This window comes from Gorilla gorilla, chromosome 20 (genome assembly GCF_029281585.2).
Source record: "Gorilla gorilla gorilla isolate KB3781 chromosome 20, NHGRI_mGorGor1-v2.1_pri, whole genome shotgun sequence".
Lineage (NCBI taxonomy): Eukaryota > Metazoa > Chordata > Mammalia > Primates > Hominidae > Gorilla > Gorilla gorilla.
The window spans coordinates 20,970,610-20,990,907 of record NC_073244.2 but is presented as its reverse complement, the minus strand read 5'-3'; the positions used below and the strand labels follow the sequence as shown (position 1 = coordinate 20,990,907).

The 20,298-nt window shown below is 43.2% G+C and overlaps 1 protein-coding gene across 1 annotated transcript in view; it reads left to right on the top strand.

The window, feature by feature from the left end:
• Positions 1-20,298, top strand: part of LOC115933039 (sortilin-related receptor-like) — a 224,638-nt gene that overhangs the window by 166,249 nt on the left and 38,091 nt on the right. The window contains exons 39-45 of the mRNA XM_055372001.2: positions 2,288-2,407; positions 8,476-8,601; positions 11,244-11,351; positions 13,068-13,199; positions 14,307-14,438; positions 15,091-15,225; positions 16,056-16,211. Of these exons, the coding sequence (XP_055227976.1) occupies positions 2,288-2,407; positions 8,476-8,601; positions 11,244-11,351; positions 13,068-13,199; positions 14,307-14,438; positions 15,091-15,225; positions 16,056-16,211 (909 nt within the window). The remainder of the gene's footprint in view (positions 1-2,287; positions 2,408-8,475; positions 8,602-11,243; positions 11,352-13,067; positions 13,200-14,306; positions 14,439-15,090; positions 15,226-16,055; positions 16,212-20,298) is intronic.

Genomic DNA, 20,298 nt, shown 5'->3' with positions numbered 1-20,298 from the left:
AGAAGTTAGCAGATGGTATAGGCATTGAGTGAGCATCTGTTTTCTGAATGGACATTTTTATATTTAGAAAAACAGTGGGTTACAATTCCAAGGAATGGTAGAGATTCTCTGGTCCAATCCTTTTAATTTCTACTTTCTAAAGTGACTGAGGTCTGTAGAGGTCAGGGGGCTTATTCAAGGTGACACAATTAGTTTGTGTCAGAATGGGGAACTGGAATCCATGTCTCCCGTTTTCTAATCCTCCACTATTTCTGTTGCACAGTACCTCCTTGTCAGTTCCATGAGACCCATCTTAGTTAACAGTCCCTGGTCCCAGACTCATAGTTGCTGACCTCCGAAGGAGACATTATGCAATCAGCATGGTGTGCCAGATTGAGGCATGAGAGGGAAGTGAGAGTGGAGGTCAGACACTGACCCAGACGTGGTGATGAGTTGGCTGGGCCCTACTGGGCCCTCTCTCCCTGTCCGCGGGGGGCAGGTCCAGCCACGCTGTGCTTACGCACATGGACACAGCCTGCTTGATTATGAGCAGGTGGTTTGACTCACAGCAGCTGAAATAAGGGGAGCAAGGGCAGCTTGTAAATCATCTCAACGCAAGTTAACCAGCAGAGCAGAGCCTAGGCCATTTCCACACAGAAAATACCCCTAGCCTGGCTCTTGGAAGGTTTTTTAAAAATTCCCAGTTTTCCTTCTTCAAGTGCCTGAAAACATGTCCTTGGAATATGCAACTATTTCCCCTTCATCCCTGCCATTTCCTTCCCAGCACTCTTAGAAGGTTGAAATGTGTAGCTAGTTTTGCCCTAGTAAGAAGGAAACTCCACGTGGTTCCCTCTTTCTGGTATCATCGAGCTCACGTACTGGGCACATGTGTGACTGTGAAGCAGTTTCAGCCCCCCGGATCCTCTGTTCATGGCTCATTCTTACTAGTTTGTCCTGAATTCATCCCAGGGTCCCAGTTAGCCCCTTCCTCTGATGCAGGTCCTCTTCGTAAGTTTCCAAACTCTTCCTCAAAAATATCTGACTTACTAGCTTTGCCATCATCAAGCCTCTTGGCGAGAATGACTGAGACGGCTGCCTTGGGCCCCACGCTTGGCTGCTCCTGTTTTCTGAGGCTCTGTAAACTCCATGTGAAAGTTCTATGCCACAGTCTATTCGGGCTGTGATAACAAAATACTTAGTGTAGGTAATTTATAAACAATAGTATTTTGTTTCTCACAGTACTGGAGACTGGGAGGTCCAAGATTGAGGTGCCAGCAGACTTATTGTCTAGTGAGGGCCTGTTCCTCATAGATGGTACCTTCACTGTGGCGTCAGATGGCACCTCTGCTTCTGGAAGGACTGCAGGGAAATGCTTCTATCTGTACGCAAGCGTGGCAGAAGGAGTGAACAGCTCCCTCCCACCTCTTTCATAAGGACACTAATCCTATTCATGAGGGCTCTGCCCCCATGACTTAATTACCTCACAAAGGCCCCATCTCTTAATAATATCACATTGGTGATTAAGTTTCAACATACAAATTTGAAGTTTCAACATATGAAGTATAAACATTTGAATTTTCCTAGCCTCCAGAACTGAGAGAAATAAATTGCTATTGTTTATAAGCTCAGTCTATAGCATTCTGTCTTCATGATCTCCCCAGGAGCTTTGAAGGCTATTGCCAGGGCAGCCTCCTTCCCCTTCTTGGTCAAGCTCTGCTGGTTGGTTCTTACCAGGCCCCCACCCTTCTAGAGACAGCGCATCCACCCGTGTCCCTGGAGCTCTGCCCACAGAAAGTCCCAAGTTATGTTTCCTCCGTTTTGGGAGCTCAGCACTGATTTTACTCTCTCTGACTGAGCATCTCACGGTGATCAGCTCATGCAGACATCTCGGCACTCCTTTTCTCAAACCACAGGCTGTGTCTGTAGGAGTCCTCTGTTTCTTGAAAGTTCTACTTCCTGGCCTCCTCTATCACTGCTTCCTAACCTTCTTCCCATCATAGCAAGCATAGAAAATAATATATGTGGAGAGCACTGGGATGAATGGACAAGGATGCTGTTGTCAAGAGGCAAGCAGCTCCAAGGGTCTGAGGGTCTCAGAATCTCAGCACACCTGTAACCCATTTGCGGCACACCGACTGGAAGCTGCTAAATGACCTTTTGTCCCTGGTAAAAGTCTCTTCGTTCATGGTCTCTGTGGATCATTGGTGATCACGGGTCCATCTCCACCCTTTATGAGAGCTTTGACACCAGAGACAAAATTCTGAAGAAGCTTTTGTCCTCACCTCTCTGTTTATGGTCTCACCTGCAGAAATGCACCAGTGCCGGAGTGACGAGTACAATTGCAGTTCCGGCATGGGCATCCGCTCCTCCTGGGTATGTGACGGGGACAACGACTGCAGGGACTGGTCTGACGAAGCCAACTGTACCGGTCAGTACTTCCTGGACTCAGTTGACAGCACTCATCCGTTCATGCAGTGGTTAACATTATAGCTTTAAACGATCGGAAAATCTAGGCTCTGAGAATTAGCTTGGACCTTAGAAATCAGCGAGTTTCATGCTTCTCAAAGAGCTGGTCTTTGATGAGATAAGGAACCTGTGCCAGAATGTAAATCAACACCCTGCTTTCAACTGATTTAACAGTGTTCTGGGTGATATCGTTGATTTATGTTCTGGCTCAAGCTTCTTATTCATTCAGGACCAGTGTTAAACAGTTTTCAGACCAGCCCTTCGGCTGGGGTCCATACTTTGAGTAAGCACTGAAGTAGCTCATGTTTATTAAAATGGAGCATCAGGGGGTTCCCCAGACAATGAAAATGTAAACTGTGTTTGTACCCGTTTTGGGTAAGATTTTATTAAAAGTAAAGATGGAAACAACATGAATGTGCTAGGTGCTATAAGGTAGGGGTAGTGTTCTCATTCTTTTGTTGGGTTCACTTATGTTCATTACATTATATTTATGAATGAGTGGATGAATGGTGGCCAGATATATTATGATGGGGCAGGGCAGACTGGGGGTGATAGGCAGTGGGTAGTGCAAGGAGTTGAGAAGCTTGTGGAGAAATGAAAACAAATTCCATTTTATAATCATCACTTTGTACCCCATTGTAATTTGTCCAAAAAACAAAAATTAAGGAAGTTTTGTTCCAGATTTTATTACTCATTGAGTAAATTTGCTCTACAGCCTCCTTGAGAAGCTGTTATTCAGTTCTGTCTTGAACCCCTCTAGTGATTTTGGACTAGGGAGATAAAGATGTTTCCTTTAAACATTTCATGGTAAGGACAGATCTGTTTTTACACTCGGATAATTCAGACTTCATTGTGTAATTCATTGTTGAGTCAACTTCTCAATTATCTGAAGCCAGCTATTAATCTTGTGAATTATTGGACTTTTAAATCTCGTGTCTTAACCTCCTCTGCCCCCAGAGTATCCCAGCACTTCCTACACTGCCCGGCATCTGGCGGCTCAGAGCACGCCTACTAATTGGTAAAAGGAAATACAAAGAAGGTACATCTGTTGTATCTCAAACCTAAGGATAAATAAGTGTGCATTATGCTCTGGCTTAGACTTGCTTCCCCAAGGAGAGAGATGACCTCTTTTACTCTTTTGTGTTCTCTGAAGTGTCCAGCACATAATAGAGTACATGCTCAGAGAACCTTTGTGGATTGAGTAATTTTATGCAACTGCTTCCCTCCATTCCTTTTAGTTTGGAGGTGACCTCATATGGCCTTAAGGGAGTGAATGGATCTCTTCAAATGCCATATACATCACATGGGATATTCTGTGGTGTTACCAAATCCTGTTCACTTGCAAAGTCCACCCATGTTCTTTCTGGCGCAGCCTCTGTGTCTGCACCTCTGCTTCTGAAAAGACTGCAGGAAAATGCTTCTCTCTGTATATTAAAGCATGGTCTGCAGAAGGAGGAAGAACCGAGGCCCATAAAGGAGCTGCCGTTGGCACAGGAAACACGTGAATGCTGTTTGGAAGCTTCGGGTTTGGATGGATAATTAGTTAATAGATTAGAAGGGTGCACTTGGACATTGCAGTTTGTAAATTGCAGTATGATTGAACATCTTGTTAACACAACTGCCTTACTCAAATTTGCATTTCAGCAGCGTGTGCCGGTCTTACAGAATGAATTGATAACTTCATTTCTATAGGCAAGCTTGAATAAACTCCTGGTTTTTTCTCTGATTTTCTTCCAGCAAGGCAAACTGGAGAAAACTTAGAGTCCTTGCTGCTCAGCTGCAGTCTTGTTCCAAGGGCTGTTCTTCCAAACCTTTCAAGGATGATCCACCTTCTCTGTCATCTCAAAATAGTTGGAGGTCAGATGTGAGCTCATGGTGATGTGTGGCATGACACCTCATTTTCAGACCTACTAAATTAAGCTGCGTACAGTGCCAAAAGAAATAGGTCAAGGTAGCTGACCTCCTGTTGGCATCAGCTTGGATGCGCACTCTGCTGTGCGTCCTCTTTGCTTTTCTTTTTGCCACTTTTACTTTGCACAGGGCTGTTTTCTTTATTCACCTCAACCCACCGCTATTGTTTTTAAACGTGTACATCTGATTTCTGTGTGTTTTTTTAGGACAATTACCTGTAGACATTTTATTTGTATTCTTAACATCTTTTCTCTCTCCTAGATATATGGGGACTTTAGAATTTGATCCAAATCTCTGCCTACAGTTCCAGTACTAAAATACCTAGTATTTTAAACACTAAATATTTAGTATTTTAGTTTTATATTAAAAAATCCTAAACTTCACTGTTACTCTTTTTAAATAACCACACTTCTGCATAGGCACACAGGTATTACCAACTACCTCTGTGTCTTATTGCTAATGCCTCCCACCAATGTACATCCTTCAGGGGTTTTGCAGCAGGAGTCTATGAGTGGCAAACTCTTTCAAGGTTTTGTTATTATAGACATGTATTTAATCCTCAATCTTGAATTCAGATGGGTCTGGGTTTCTAGGCTTTTAGTAATTTTCCGTATTTTCATAGAATTCTTCCATTTCTTCCTGGCCTCTTTTGTGTTGATTTGAATTCTGCTCTTAGTTGTCTGTTCAAATAATAACAGACATTCTTTTCTTTCTAATTACCGTTAGGTTATATTGCTCTTAGTTTTACCTACCTAGGCGTGGAATTATTTTTACTTATCCTGCTTGAGACTTTGTTTGTTTTAAGATCTGAGAATTTTTCGAAAGACAACTCTGGGAAGTTACAGCTACTAACTCTTCAACTATACCTGTTGGCTACTTTCTCTGGTCTTGTCTTCAGCAGTTACTCTAAGCCATTCGTTGGACTGCCTCATTCTGTTGTTCTCTTCCCTCCTGTTTTTATATTTGCTGTCTCTTTATGACTCTGTGCTAGAATCTGAGCGACTTCTCTAGATTTATCTTCCAGTTCAACAATTCTCTTTTCAGCTAACTCTAATCTGCTGTTTCACATATACATGGAGCTGTTTTTTTTATTTCCATGCGTATACGTTTTGTATCTAGAATTTCTGTTTGGTTCTTTTTCACATCTGCCTTTTATTTTTCAGTGTTCTTTTTTTAATACTTTATGTTTTTTCTTCTCTGTCATTAATCATTCAAATTGTGATGATAGTCATTTTTTTCCTCACGCACTTACTTTTTTTTTTTTTTTTTTTTTTTTTGAGACAGGGTTTTGTTTTGTCTCCCAGGCTGGAGGGTAGTGGCGCAATGACAGCTCACTGTAGCCTTGACCTCCTGGGCTCAATCCATCTTCCCGCCTTAGCCTCTTGAGTAGCTGGGACTACAGACATGTGCCGTCATGCCTGGCTAATTTTTGTATGTTTTGTAGAGATGGGGTTTTGCCATATTGCCCAGGCTGGTCTCGAACTCCTGGGTGCAAGTGATCCTCTTACCTTGTCCTCTCAAAGTGCTGGGATTACAGGTATGAGCTACTGCACCTGGTCCCCTTCTCATACACTTTTTTTTTTTTTTTTTTTTTTGAGACGGGGTCTCTGTCACCCAGGCTAGAGTACAGTGGTGCGATCTTGGCTCACTGCATCCTCTGTCTCCCAGGTTCAAGCAATTCTCCTGCCTCAGCCTCACGAGTAGCTGGGACTACAGATGTGTGCCAGCAGGCCTGGCTAATTTTGTGTTTTTAGTAGAGATGAGGTTTTACCATGTTGGCCAAGCTTGTCTCTAACTCCTGATCTCAAAGTGATCCACCCTCCTCGGCCTCCCAAAGTGCTGGGATTACAGGTGTGAGCTACCACGCCTCATGCATTTCTTTATAGTCGTGCTTTGTAAGAAATAAGGCAGTACTTTCCCTGTTATAGTACTTATTTCATCCATTCTACTCTGCTCATGTTTGGTTAATGCTTTTAATCAGGTGTTCCAGCAGGTCTTGATGAATCAGGAATGTTCTGCCTGAGTCAAAGATTAAGTTGTAGGATATTGACCTATATTAGAAACTGATGTTAGATTTCCATGATTGTTTACCACATGAACTTCACCATTCTTACAGTTACAATGAATCCTACCATGCAGAGGATTCTTTTTCTTCCCTAAATTCTTCAGTCTGGATTAAAGTCCATCTCTTCCATCCTTGTAGTTAAAAAAAAAATTATGTATTAAGCATGCAGTATTTACCGGGCACTCAAAATCAGAGCTCGTAAGTTACTAAGAAGATAGAAAAATCTAGAAAAAGATAATGTGTTATGTATTCCAGCCATACCTGGCCACTTGAATGCAAACTGATTACTCTTTCTGAGCTCAGCTTCTGTGATAGAATCTGGAGATCTCAGCCATGCCTCCCAGAATTGTCATTTGGAAACTTCACTAGCACTCTGAAATGGTTTTCAATTAAAAATGAAATGCAGAGGCTGAATAATAACTAGATTAGTATGGCAATCGGTTTAGGCAACTTTATATTTTATGAATGTGAGCAAGGTGTCGGTGAGGGATGTTTTGAAAGGCTGTCAGACTTGTGACACTAATAAATCAAAAGTATTCCAGGCGATGGCTGTTACTGGGGCAGAAACTCATGTAACATGCATGATACATTTATTCCTCTTATCAGAAATAAGTATAGTTTTTAAAGATGTTTAATGGATTCTGAGTGCCAAAGGTTGTAAATATTGAAACTTCTTATAGTTGTATATACATGCTGCCAAATACAGCCTTGGTCCTTGGAGAGATGGGAAGACATAGATAATGAGCCACCACTTGTTTTAAAGTGGTTTGAAAAATCAGGTTCTTTGGATTTCTGACCATTGCAAAAAATAGCCTCAAATGCAGTAAAATTCCTGAGGACATCATAAACCAATTTCCCCAGTCCTTGGGCAGCTTACTGCCAACTGTCTCAGTTGAATAGAAAACTACAGTTTGCTCTCAGCAACCCACTTCTGTGTGTTTTGTTTCTTTCTGTTGTGGTGTCATCCTCTCCACACAGTTAAACTAACGGAGAGTCCATCTATCTAGGTTCTATTATTTTATGCTGGTTGTAAACAAGGCCAGTCCTGGCTTGCATTCAGCAATGAACAGACACAAACAGCTTTCTGTTTCAGAGGAGGAAGAGGAAATCAGATGGAGAGGACCGTTAGGAGTGTTGGTTGGGTTGGAGGCACATATTACGCATTTGAACTAGTGTTTGACGGAGTTTTTGAGGTGGTTCTAAATGACTTCCAGGTGGCCTCAGCCCATGTGTGCAGAGGAGGCTGTTCATGTTTAACAGTGACTCTCTGTTTCACTAGCTTCTTTTTTGCTTCTAGTGATTATAGTGGACACCACATATTATTGGCTGGTAGATGTTGCTTTCAACTCTACAGAAAGACAATTTCAGGTTCTTAGGCCTGCTTTCTTTGTGATTTTGGATGACTCTTTTATATTCCTCTGGCCTGAGGTTTTTCACATTTGAAATTGGATTTTTTTTTTTTTTAAGAATTGTAATGTATGGCCTTCCAGAACTTAGCAGGGCCCTTAGGTTTCACTGTAAGGATGGTGAATTTGAGATCACCACACAGCGGCTGCACCAGGTCCAGGACTCCGTCTCCTGAGCACAGGCTGCCGCTCCTTATTTCTCAGCATCTGGATGAGTAAGAGGACTTAGGTGAGAAGGCAAACTACCAGGGTATAGCAGAAGAAGTGCAGGCTTGGGCCTTGGACTGCCTTGGTGTTACTACTTAATGATCTCTAATTTTCCTATTCTCTCTAAGCCTGTTCCTCATTTGTGAAAGGGGAATAATCCTTACCTCATAGGTTGTCATGAAGAGCAAGTGATTTTTTAACGTGTGCATCTGTCCCTGGGCAATGGCCTGGGTCATGTTTATAAATCCATAGGCTCAAGTCCACCGAGGGAGCTGCCCAAGGTCAGCCCAAGTGCCCAATTCTCAGCCAAGGAGAAACCCAGATGCTCCCACAGTTCAGACCTTATTCCTACCTCATGCAAACCTCTTTTCAGCCCACCCCCTTGGACAGTTGGCGGGGGATGGAGATGAGGGGTGTGCGACTGTGTCTTCTCTGTTACAGCCATCTCTCACACCTGTGAGGCCTCCAACTTCCAGTGCCGAAACGGGCACTGCATCCCCCAGCGGTGGGCGTGTGACGGGGATACGGACTGCCAGGATGGTTCCGATGAGGATCCAGTCAACTGTGGTGAATGCAAATTCCCCAGCTCCCTCCCTGAGCCTCCCCAGTGTCTGCTGTTCAGGAAGAGAGGCAACAGAGAGCCAGGGGATGAAATGCTGTTCTCCTATGCCTGTATTTACACTCTGAAACCAAATAAGCCCATCTACTTTCTATGTTATATTGCCATATGATGTATCAGATTAAATTATATAGTCTTAAGAGTTGCAGGCAAGCAGTTTGCCCCACACACAAACTATATAAAATGCTGCCACGTAAACAAAATATATAAAATGTTTTTTGAAACCAAATATGTTTAAGGTTCTCTATCCTTTTGCCAAACATTCCAAGTTTTCAGGGGATGTTAGTTGTCTACATGTTGTTATACATTCTACTCCTTAAGTGAAGATGTTTATGCAACTCTGTTTTTGTGTAGTAAGCATTTTCATGGAGGATGCATATTCACTTTATGCTACCATAACCTAGTTTACATGGTTGCTTCCTGGTTGGGTGTTTGAGGTTTTTAGATTTATACTGTTATGCTAGTACCACTATTCGTGTCCTTGGAAATGGCCTGATATTTCTTTGAGATATTTTCTGAGAGGCATTCTTCAGTATGGAGTTGTAAGGTGAAAGGTTCTGACCAGTTTTTGAGTCTCTCTGTTACCAAATTGGGTTTCCAAGGGATTACATCAAATGTGTCTCTACCAGTAAAACGTTGCATGTTTCCCCAAGTCTCCTTGATATTAGATTTGTATCTTTTTAGTTGCTTCCACTAATGTAATATGTGTGTTTGCCTCATGTAGTTTTGATTTATACCTCTTTTAAAATACTTTTTCTACCTAGTGACATTAACCATTTCTCCAAATAGTGGTGCTTGTTTACTGTTTCTGTTTGATATCCTTTGGCTAATTTCCCAGAAATGATTACTTTTTACAGGATTAAAACACATTTTCATGCTTATACCTAATCCTCAAGGAACTATTCTACACAGAGCTCGGTTTGCAAAGACTATCTATGACTGCCTCATTAGAAGTGATTTTCTTTCTTTTTTTTTTTTTTGAGATAGGGTCTCACTCTGTCACCCAGGCTGGAGTATAGTAGTATGATTGTGGCTCACTGCAGCTTTGACCTCCTGGGCGCAAGGCATCTTCCTACTTCAGCCTCCTGAGTAGCTGGGACCACAGGGGTTGGCCACCACGCCCAGCTAATTTTTGTATTTTTTTGTAGAGATGAGGTTTTCGCCATATGGCTCAGGCTGCTCTCAAACTCCTGGGTTCAAGTGATCTGCCCACCTTGGCCTCCCAAAGTGCTGCGATTATAGGTACGAGCCACTGCGCCTGGCCAGAACTGATATTCAAGTCCAATGCCTGGCAATAACTTTTTGCTCAGGAGAAAGGGTGACCTAGTACTAAAGATTCTGATCAAGATACCTTAGTTGTAGTTTAATTTCCCCTGGAACTGTTGTGAAACCTCAGGCTCTTAGCGTTTCTAGGCAAACTTTCTCCAAAACAACTTTGCTTTAGAATTCCTCCAGAATTAAGGTGGTGAGTGATTTAAAGAGCTTTATAAAACTAGGATTTCATACTCAAGATTCATATTGTGCTTTTTCTATTCATTGAAGCTTTTCTTTTTCTTCTAAAAAATATACTTAGATCAGGTATGGTGGCTCACGCCTGTAATCCCAGCACTTTAGGAGGCTGAGGCGGGAGGATGGCTTGAGCCCAGGAATTTGAGATCAGCCTGGGCAACATAGCAAGACCCCATCTCTACAAAAATACAAAAATTAGCCAGGCACAGTGGCGCACGCCTGTGGTCCCAGCTACTCAGGAGGCTGAGGTGGCAGGATTGCTTGAGCATGGGAGGTGGAGGCTGCAGTGAACTGTGATCGCGCCACTGCACTCCAGGTTGGGTGACAGAGCAAGACTCTGCCTTAAAAAAAAAAAATGTATACACACACACACACACACACACACACACACACACACTTATCAAAATGGAAATGTTCAAAATGGAAAAGATACAAAAAGATATAATCTCTCAGGTGTAGGTTGATCTCCTCACCTGCCCAGTTCCCACTTTTTCCTAATAGGAAACCAAGTTGTATATTTTTTCAGAATATTTTTGTGCATATATAAACAAATTTAAGTATACTCTGTATTATTGTCCTATTTCATACCCATAATGTTTAACTTTGCATATTGTTTTGCACGTTGTTTTTTTCACAGAACTGTTTATCTAGGGCATAATTTTTATAGAGCACTTCTTGCATCTCTTTATAGCTGTCTGTGTTCCAGTGTACAGTAATTTATTAAACAGTCTGTTATTGATGGACTGTTTTCAATCTATTACACAGTTTTGCAATGCAACACTTGTACTTGTGGGCGGTTTTCAACCTATTACGAACAGTGTTGTAATGCAACCCTTGTGACTTACATTAAGTACAAGGTCGTAAACTTTTATTTACATTATTTTTTCAGTTGTGAAATAGAATGCATTTCTACAAAAGTAGAATTACTGGGTCAAAGTGTGTATACATTTGTCATTTTGCTAGTTACAGCCAAATTGCCCTCCCCAGTGGTGGTACCAGTGTGTACTCCCGCCAGCACTGTGTGTGATTGCCTGCCTGTTTCCTCCTCGTCATTCTTCTGTGTTGTTGAATTCTATTTCAGAGAAGAAGTGCAATGGATTCCGCTGCCCAAATGGCACTTGCATCCCATCCAGCAAACATTGTGATGGTCTGCGTGATTGCTCTGATGGCTCTGATGAACAGCACTGCGGTGAGTTCATTCCTTGCCTCCAGGAAGCACTCAGGCCTAGTGATTATGAGTGAAGAGCGTATATTGGACTAAATCCTTTCATTTCCTCAGTACCTGCTTGTGGTTAGCTTTTAACTGAGTTGATCCCTGAGTACTTGGCTAGGACTCCTGGAGGCTGATCGTGGCAGAGAGACATGGTTTGGTTAAAGGAGAGCAGGAAGGAAGAAAGCAGGGTTGGGGGCGATGGTGGGATTAGATCGAACTTCAGTGAAAGTTATTGTTTAGTTGAAATATGTTCTATTAATTGACCAGTTGTTTTGAATCGGCCACTTATTTCTACTTGATTGGTTTTGTTAGTGTTGCTGAGTATCACTGGGGGTAGAGTGGTGGGGGGCATTTTTAGGCCAGGTGACCCTTTTTATCTTCAGTTTTCTTTAGCCCCAGAAAGATTGCCTTGGGTCACTGGTGCTCATCCTTGATTATATATTGGAATCACCTGGGGAGCTTTAAAACCACCTGGTGCCTGGACCTTACCCCCAGAGATTCTGATTTAATTAGCGTAGGTGTGGCTGGGACGTTGGGACATTTATGGTGCTCCTGGTGATTCTACTGTGCAGTCCCGGTTGAGAGCTAATGTTATCAGTGCAGGGAGTGGCAAACTAGCCTGTGGGCAAAATCCAGTCCCTAACCTGCTCTATTAAATGAAGTTTGATTTGCATACAGTAACTACTATTTGTTTACATATTGTATATGGCTGCTCTCATGCTGTAGTGGTGGACTTGAGCAGTTGTGACAGAGTCTGTATGACCTGAAAACCCTGCAATAGTTGCTTTCTAGTTGTGTTAGTTGGGGTTAGTTGGGGTTCTCCAGAGGAATAGGACCAATAGGATATGCATATGTGTACATATAGATTTACTTTAAGGAACCATCATGCAATTTTGGAGGCTGGCAAGTCCCAAATTTGCTAGGTGAGCCAGCAGGCTGGAGACCCAGGGATACACTGAGGCTATATAGTTCAAGTCCAAAGGCCGTCAGGCTGCAAACCTTGGAGAGAGCCAGTTGCAGTTCAAGTACGAAGGTCTCCTTGCTGTGTCCGCACATGGCCCTTTCTCTGTGTGGACATTCCTGGTGTCTCTCTCTTCCTCTGTGTGGACATTCCTGGTGTCTCTCTCTTCTCAAAGGACATGAATTCTTTTGAGTTTAGGCCCCATTCTTACGGTTTCATTTAACCTCTATTACCTTTTTTTAAAGGCCCTATCTCCAAATACAGTCAAATTGGGGATCAGGGCTTCAACATACAAATTTTGGGGGAACACAGTGCATTCCATAATATTAGTTCCTTACAGAAAAATTTGCCTGCCCCCGTATTAGACAGTCAGTATCTATTAATCATGCTTGAGATCGGGGGTTTGATGCCAGACAGCTCTGGATTTCACTTTTGGCTTCATCTTCGTCAGCTGTGTACTCTTGGCAAAATACTTAATGCTACTGCCCTTGTTTTCTCATTTTGAATTAGCGACAATAAAATCTCTCCTAATGTTGTCTTGAGGGTTTAATGATGCACTTTATGTCAAATGCTTTAGCTCTAGGCTTGGCAGAAAACAAGTGCTCAATAAATGGTGGCTTTTACTGTTGCTTCCTGAAGCCACATCTGTACTCGTGTGCACTTGCCCAGGGCTAGAGGGCCCAGCCAGCTGCAGTGCTCATGGCCTCTTCCCTTCTCTGGATCCCTTACAGAGCCCCTCTGTACACACTTCATGGACTTTGTGTGTAAGAACCGCCAGCAGTGCCTGTTCCACTCCATGGTCTGTGACGGAATCATCCAGTGCCGTGACGGGTCCGATGAGGATGTGGCGTTTGCAGGATGCTGTGAGTTGGGGCAGGCAGGGGAGGTGACTCACGGTCACTAAAGAGCTTGCACGGGGGTTTGGCCACCCTGGGGTTGTGTCTCTATTTAATAACTTACAGGTCTTGGTTGAGTGTCGAGGGTTTGACCACCCTGGAGTTGCACCTCTATTTAGCTTACGTGTCTAGGTTGAGCATCCAAGCTTGCCTTTTCTGAGAAAGACTTTCTTTTGTTGCTTAAGGAATCCTGCTTTTCAGTTGTGGGTGTATGTATAAGGGGCAGGATGGCGAGTGACCAGGGTCTTGGCTCAAGGGTCGCTGAAAGTGAGAGGCCTTTCTTGCCAGTACTGTATCAGATGGCACTCCCAGCGTGCCGTAGCCCCTTACCCTGCTTCGATGATCCTGTCACAACTTGCCCCAATTTGGACCTGTCTATTCATTTTGCTGCTTGAGCTTCATAGGAGCAGGGACTTGTTTTGTGCATTGCTATGGCCCTATCCTAAAATAGTGCCCTCCTTGGGGCAGCTCTTATATTTGTTTCCTGGGACTGCTGTAGCAAAGTACCACAGACCAGATGGCTCAAACAACAGAAATTTATTTCTTGCAAGCCTGGAAGCTAGCAGTCCAAGATCAAGGTGTTGGCAGGGTTGGGTTCCTCCGAGGCCTCTCTCCCTGGCCTCATAGACGGCTGCCTGGCTGCCTTCTCCCTGGCTCTTCACACGGTCTTTCCTCTGTACACATCTGTGTCTAAATTTCCTCTTCGGTAAGGACACCAGGCCTATTAGATTCGGGCCACCCAGATCACCTCATTCTAACGTTTCCTCTTTCAAGCCCTTATCTCTAAATACAGTCCTGTTTCTGAGAGACTAGAGGTTGGAACTTAAACACATGATTTTTGGGAGGATAAACTCAGCTCATAACACGACTCGGTAAAGATTCATGGAATGAATTAATTAACAAAGTGTGTGCTCTGTTTAGATTAGGTTTGGCTTTTGCTTTCAAGGCATGGTTTAGCCAGACAGTTCCTTGCCAGAACTCACTGCTGTTCCCCCTTGCTTCTGGGCAGCACTGCTGCTTCGACCCCTCAGCATGGAAGTTCCTGGACTTCATGGATGTTTATTCCCTCTGTAGCCCAAGATCCTGAGTTCCACAAGGTATGTGATGAGTTCGGTTTCCAGTGTCAGAATGGAGTGTGCATCAGTTTGATTTGGAAGTGCGACGGGATGGATGATTGTGGCGATTATTCTGATGAAGCCAACTGCGGTAAGATGTCCAATCTGCCTCCTCGCATCCTAATCCTCTAGGTAACAGTGATGCCTGCAGTTACAGGGACACTCACCGGCAACCCCACTGCAGACTTGGCCTTCCCGTAACTCAGCAACAGTTGCTGCCAGTTCCTGAATACTCATACGAGGAGCTGAGTCTTGAAGGGGGCAGCTGGCACCCAGCAGGTGCTAGGGAAAAGTTTATTTGATCTCCTTTCCTTTCTGCAGTTGGGAAGACCACATTATGTATAAGGAAGGTGGTAGATAAGGAATTATGGTAAATATAATGGAGTGACCTCCCCCTAAAAGTGACAGGCCACAATGTAATAGTTATTGTCATGATTGGATTACCATCAATAGTTGTTTTATTCCTTTGGTAAAATGTCAGAATTAAAATTCAGGTGATCGTTCTCAGGATATTGTAGTATAGATCAGAGGAACATGGGTTAGGGGCTGGGAAGATGGGGTTTTGTTTAGTTTGTAGGCGTATTTTTTGTTCCCCATTGGGTCCATGAAGCTGCCTTATCTCTTTATGGGTGGGAAGTGTGGGTTGCCCTGGAACTTGGGTCTGGAGGAGGATGCCTAGAGTTGGAGCCCTGTGTTCACACTGATGCGGGGAAAGCAACTGATGATGTGGTTGATCTCTGCAGAAAACCCCACAGAAGCCCCAAACTGCTCCCGCTACTTCCAGTTTCGGTGTGAGAATGGCCACTGCATCCCCAACAGATGGAAATGCGACAGGGAGAACGACTGTGGGGACTGGTCTGATGAGAAGGATTGTGGAGGTAAGAGGCCCCTGGGGCCTGGGTCAGCCCCACAACCAAGACACACCAGAATAGTTCCACCAGCTATGCAGGATGTGCCTGGCTGATTCCGTGTTTTGGGGGGCATATTTTTGTGAGAGGAGTGACTCAAATTTTTTCTGTTCCTCTTTCTCATTTTGAAATAAGTGTGGTTGGTTTCTCCTATTTTCAGGCTATTTATTCCGTATTTGCAGGGCAGAGTGAGAAGTCTAGAGCCTTCCTACTCAAAGTGTGGTTTGCAACCAGTAGCATCTGCATCTCCTTGGAACTTGTTAGAAATGTAGAATCTCTGACCTCACCCCAGACCTACAGAGTCAGAATCTGCATGCTAATAAGCCCCCAGGTCCTGTGTGCTCCACAGTGCATTTGAGGAGCACTCATGTGGAATGCAGACTTGCCCCTTTCCTTTCTGGCATTCTCATCTCTGAACCAGGTCGTGGGGTAGTTGCGGTTGAATTAACTAGAACACAATGCTTTGCCTCAGTAGGAATTCTCTTAGCCACCCTGTGCCTCCTCAGCCACCTGTTTCTTTCACCAGCCCCTGCAAAAGCAAACTTATCTGAATATTAACCGAAATCAAATATAGTAAGCAAGGGAAATCTACTCCCCAAAAGGGAAAAGAATATTGCCTCTTCTGACAACCCATTATACATGATTTCTAGATTAGCCGCTGCTCAGAGCTGTGCCTGTCACTGGCCTCCCTCAGCAGGTACAGCTAAAACTGGGACATCCGCACTAGGTTTGGGACATATTTGGTCTAAGATCAAGCTGCTTCTAATGTTTTGGGTTTCCGTGCTTGGTGTTTTTCTCAGATTCACATATTCTTCCCTTCTCGACTCCTGGGCCCTCCACGTGTCTGCCCAATTACTACCGCTGCAGCAGTGGGACCTGCGTGATGGACACCTGGGTGTGCGACGGGTACCGAGATTGTGCAGATGGCTCTGACGAGGAAGCCTGCCCCTCGCTTGGTGAGTTCTGGCCCAGGTCCTCTCCTGTGGTACCTGCTATTGTGGAGAGGACCTTCTGGGGGTACGCTCTGGGCACAATCCAACCGGGCCCCATGCCCTGCTGTCTGGGACTCTGCTGTGTGGCCAGGTTGCCTGTTACTAATGGTGTACCTCCAGGGAAGGCTGATTTCTAGCATTTTTTCCTGGATCATAGATGCATAGGAAATTGGAATGGGAGCATCTCATCCTCTATAACTGGCCTCTGACCTTCCTGCAAGATACCAGCCACCCTGATTTCCACCCAGGCTGTGGTTATGCCACCTTTGCTGCCTTCTTAGTGGGAAAGTACAAATTGGAATTAATGTGGAACTTTTTGTGTGTGTATTAAACTCTCTGGGGAGAGAGCCCAATTCAGCTTGCTAGTTGGCCGGCCTGTCCAACTAAAAGAAGGGTAAGCACTGCCATCTAGTGGCTAAACTCAAAGAGGCAGCTGAAGGTCTGTGGTCACCATATTGTTGGAGGTGGGGTAGACCTTGAAATCCCATTTTGTTTGTGCTCCTAACAGCAGGCGGAACAGAGGTGAGGATCCTGTGTTCTTTCCTAAGCAGGAGTCTACTTCGAACTCAGTTATAATAGGAGAACAAACAATTTTTTGCATGCTTTGCATGATCTTTTCCCTTCTTCTGTGAGCATGTTCTTTCTATTGCTTCCTTGTTTAAAAACATCAAAATCCCCAAACTTTAGTGAACCTAAAGCATATAGAGATCTCCTGGGTTCCACCCAGAAATTCTGATTCTATGTTTTTTATAAAACATTATAAAAATGATGTTTTTACTAGGGTGGTCTTTTTGCCATATTGAGTTTCCTCTTGTTCTCCTGTCTAGAAGATCAATTTTTGACAATTTCTATTTTCCAGGCCCTCTATGAGCTGATTCCTCCTTGCCTCCCTGGATTCCTTACATCAGCCAAGCTAGATTCCTGATCTTCTTCAGATAGACTTGCTTCTTTCCTGCCTGTGCACCTGCAGCAAGGTTTTGCCCTCAGCAGGAACTCCTGTACCCTCAACCTTGTCTTCCTACTTTCCTTATCACTGAAACCCACCATCCATCAGTGCAAACAGAAGCATGGATTTTATAGCAAAAGAGACCTTGATATATTAATATCATCAGAACTTCTCAAAATATGATGCAAAGACCACCCTAATGGAATTGCCTGGGGTGTTTATAAAAAAATGTAGAATCAGAATTTCTGGATGGAGCCCAGGAGATCCCCATATGATTCTTAGGTTCACAAAAGTTTGGGATTTCTGCTTTGAACAAGTAGGGTATTATTCTCCTTTCAAGCTTCACCTCTGTGGCTCTTTCACTGATTCCTTTAAATGATTTCCATCTCTTTTCCAGTCTCATTAAACTTACCCATTGACCTTTTGATTCTTAACTATGATCTGCCATATATTGCTTCCTAATTATTTCATGCATGTTGATCTTTGCTTCCATAGCCATTGTGTGGATTTCCTGTTTGGGAATCATGCTGTCTACTACTTTGAGTCCTGCTCTGTGTTTCCTACAATAATAGGCAAATAGTCAGTATCCCCTAAAATCCTTCTCAAATTAAAATGAATTGTAAAAGAGAAAACAAAACTTTGTGTCTGTCCTTTCTCCTCAAGGCCTACATATTTATTGAATAACTTGATTATCCTCTCCAAGTTGTTTTTGCTTATTGAAACTCTGACCAGGACATTAATAGACTCTAGCAAATTCTGACTAATGCAGTGAGCAGATCTCTGTTTATATATCCTGTTCAGCTTTTGTACTTTCTTTTTTGTGCGCAGTGCTGGGACAAATTTAAACTCATTGTTATCTGTAGCTCGTGGATCTTCTTTGTTTAGTGTAGAAGTCTCCTAACTGGCTTATCAACCTCATATTTCTCCCCCTCTCAGTTTTTCTTCTGATAAGGCCCATACTGATGAATGATCATGTCCTCCCCAGTATTGGAGCCCTCTGATGCCTCCCTTATTGTCCAGGGCATGATTTGCCTTGGCCTGGCGTTCTCCCCCTTTTTATTTTTTATCACCTGTCTCCATGTACCTTGTGTTTCTGCAGAGTGGTTCTGAGATTTAGGGAAAGCCCCTTTGAAAATCCAATGAAAACTATAGAATATGCACAATATCCTGAAGTTAATAATTACTTTTTTCATTTGTTTGCTTAGGTTGTTTTGTACCATTTGCCAATGCTTTCTGCCTTTCAGTCGCCACTCAGGATAACTTTCCACAGGTCGACATGTCCAGGGATTTATCAAGTCCAGTTTTTCTCTTGGAGATACTCCTTCTAACAACTTGGATTCTCCTTTCGGGACAGATTGTTCTCTAGTCCTGCTGTGTACCTGTTATCCGGGGACTTTCACTGCCTCCTTGGAATTCTCTTTGCCTTTCTCCCAGTTTAGATTCCTTGTTTCTGGATCTTGTGTTTTGCTTTTTCTTGGTTTACTCCCTTGTTTGGGTGGAGTGCATCCTTCAGTAGCCTTGTCAGGTGAATATGATGACACAGTGGCCAAGGACACTGTGATGACAGCTCTCAGGTGTTTGTCTCTTGAATTTTGCTGCTCTGGTTTGTATTGGTTGCCCTGTATACCTGGGGCACAACTGCCTTTTAGGACGTTGTACCATCATCATCCTCAGGATTTGCTTTACCTCCATCTCCTGTTGGAGCTCCTGTTTTCTGTGTCCCAGTTTTTCTCTTTTTAGTTTAATCCCATGTTTCGGTAGAGCACGTTTTCTGGAAAATGCCTGAGAAAATGTATGTGGGAGGCCTGTGTGAGGTCTTGCTTGTCTTAAAGTGTTTTAATTCTGTCTTCAGACTTAATTGATAGTTGGGCTGGGTTTGGCATGCTAGATTGTAAGTAATTTTCCTTCAGAGTTTTGAAGGTTTTTTCCCACTGCCTTCAAGCAGCTTTTCGGAAATCCAAAAGCCATTTTGATTCTGATTTTTTTTTTTTTTTGTATGTAACCTGTTTTTAATCCTCTAGAAGCTTGTAGAATCTTCCCTTTGGCACCAGTGTTTTAAAATTTCACAATGATGTGCTTTGCTCTGAGACCCTTTCCATCTAACATAGCGGACACTTGCATGCTTTTTGATATGGAAGTTTATATATTTTAGTTCAAGGAATTTTTCTTGAAGTTTTTATTAATGATATTTCCCTCTCTGTTTTCTCTTATTTCCTGGAACTCTTGTCATTCATATATTGTCTCCTGATCTGGTCTTCTTCCTTATTTTTTTGTTTAATCTTTTATCGTTTTGAAAATTCCCTTCCCCCACCCCCCCAATTTTCTAGGAGATTTACTCAACTTTATATTTCAACTCTTTGCTGAGTTTTTCATCTTTGTTGTCATGGTTTTAACTTTAAGAGCTTTTCCATTTTTACCACTGTCCCTTTTTATGGTATCCTGTTTTCTTTTTTTCTTGGATAAATAATATATTCTTTCTTTCTGAACATATTAAGGATATTTGTTTTTGAAGTTTTCTTCTTGCAAAGCCTCTATTTCCTCCAAATGGCCTTTCTGGGGGTTAGGGCTCTGTTTGGCTTTCTGCCTTTCATGTCAAAGCCTTTTCTCAGATAGTCCTTGGTTGCTGCTTGTATTTAAGGCTGGGGACTAAAGTGCTGGTAAGTAATTCTGAGCACATGGGTGGGCTTGTCAGCTTCGAGGTTCATGGCTGGGAACCATGGGGGAACTCTGAATCTTGGTTACTTCAGGGTTAGTCTCTGAAGCTGGTCTTTTTCCCCAGAGAAGATTATTAGATCTCCTGCCTAGACAATAATTACCTTATTGCTAGGATCCTCGGAGAAGAAGACTGGGACTTCCATATGTAGGTTTAATCCCCCTTTTATCAGTAGGATATACTCTGTCAACTACGCCTATCTAAACAACTCTCTGTTTTTACTTTCTCCGAATAACAATCCTCCATTCTTCTATTGGGTTGACGTATGGGTTGGTTGCCTCGTGGGACTGATAGGAGGGGATATAAGGAACGTAGCTGCGTCTTAAACATCATTCAGTCAGTTCCCTTATTTTAACTCCTTCTTCACTTCCAGTTAGGAGATACCAGTTTCT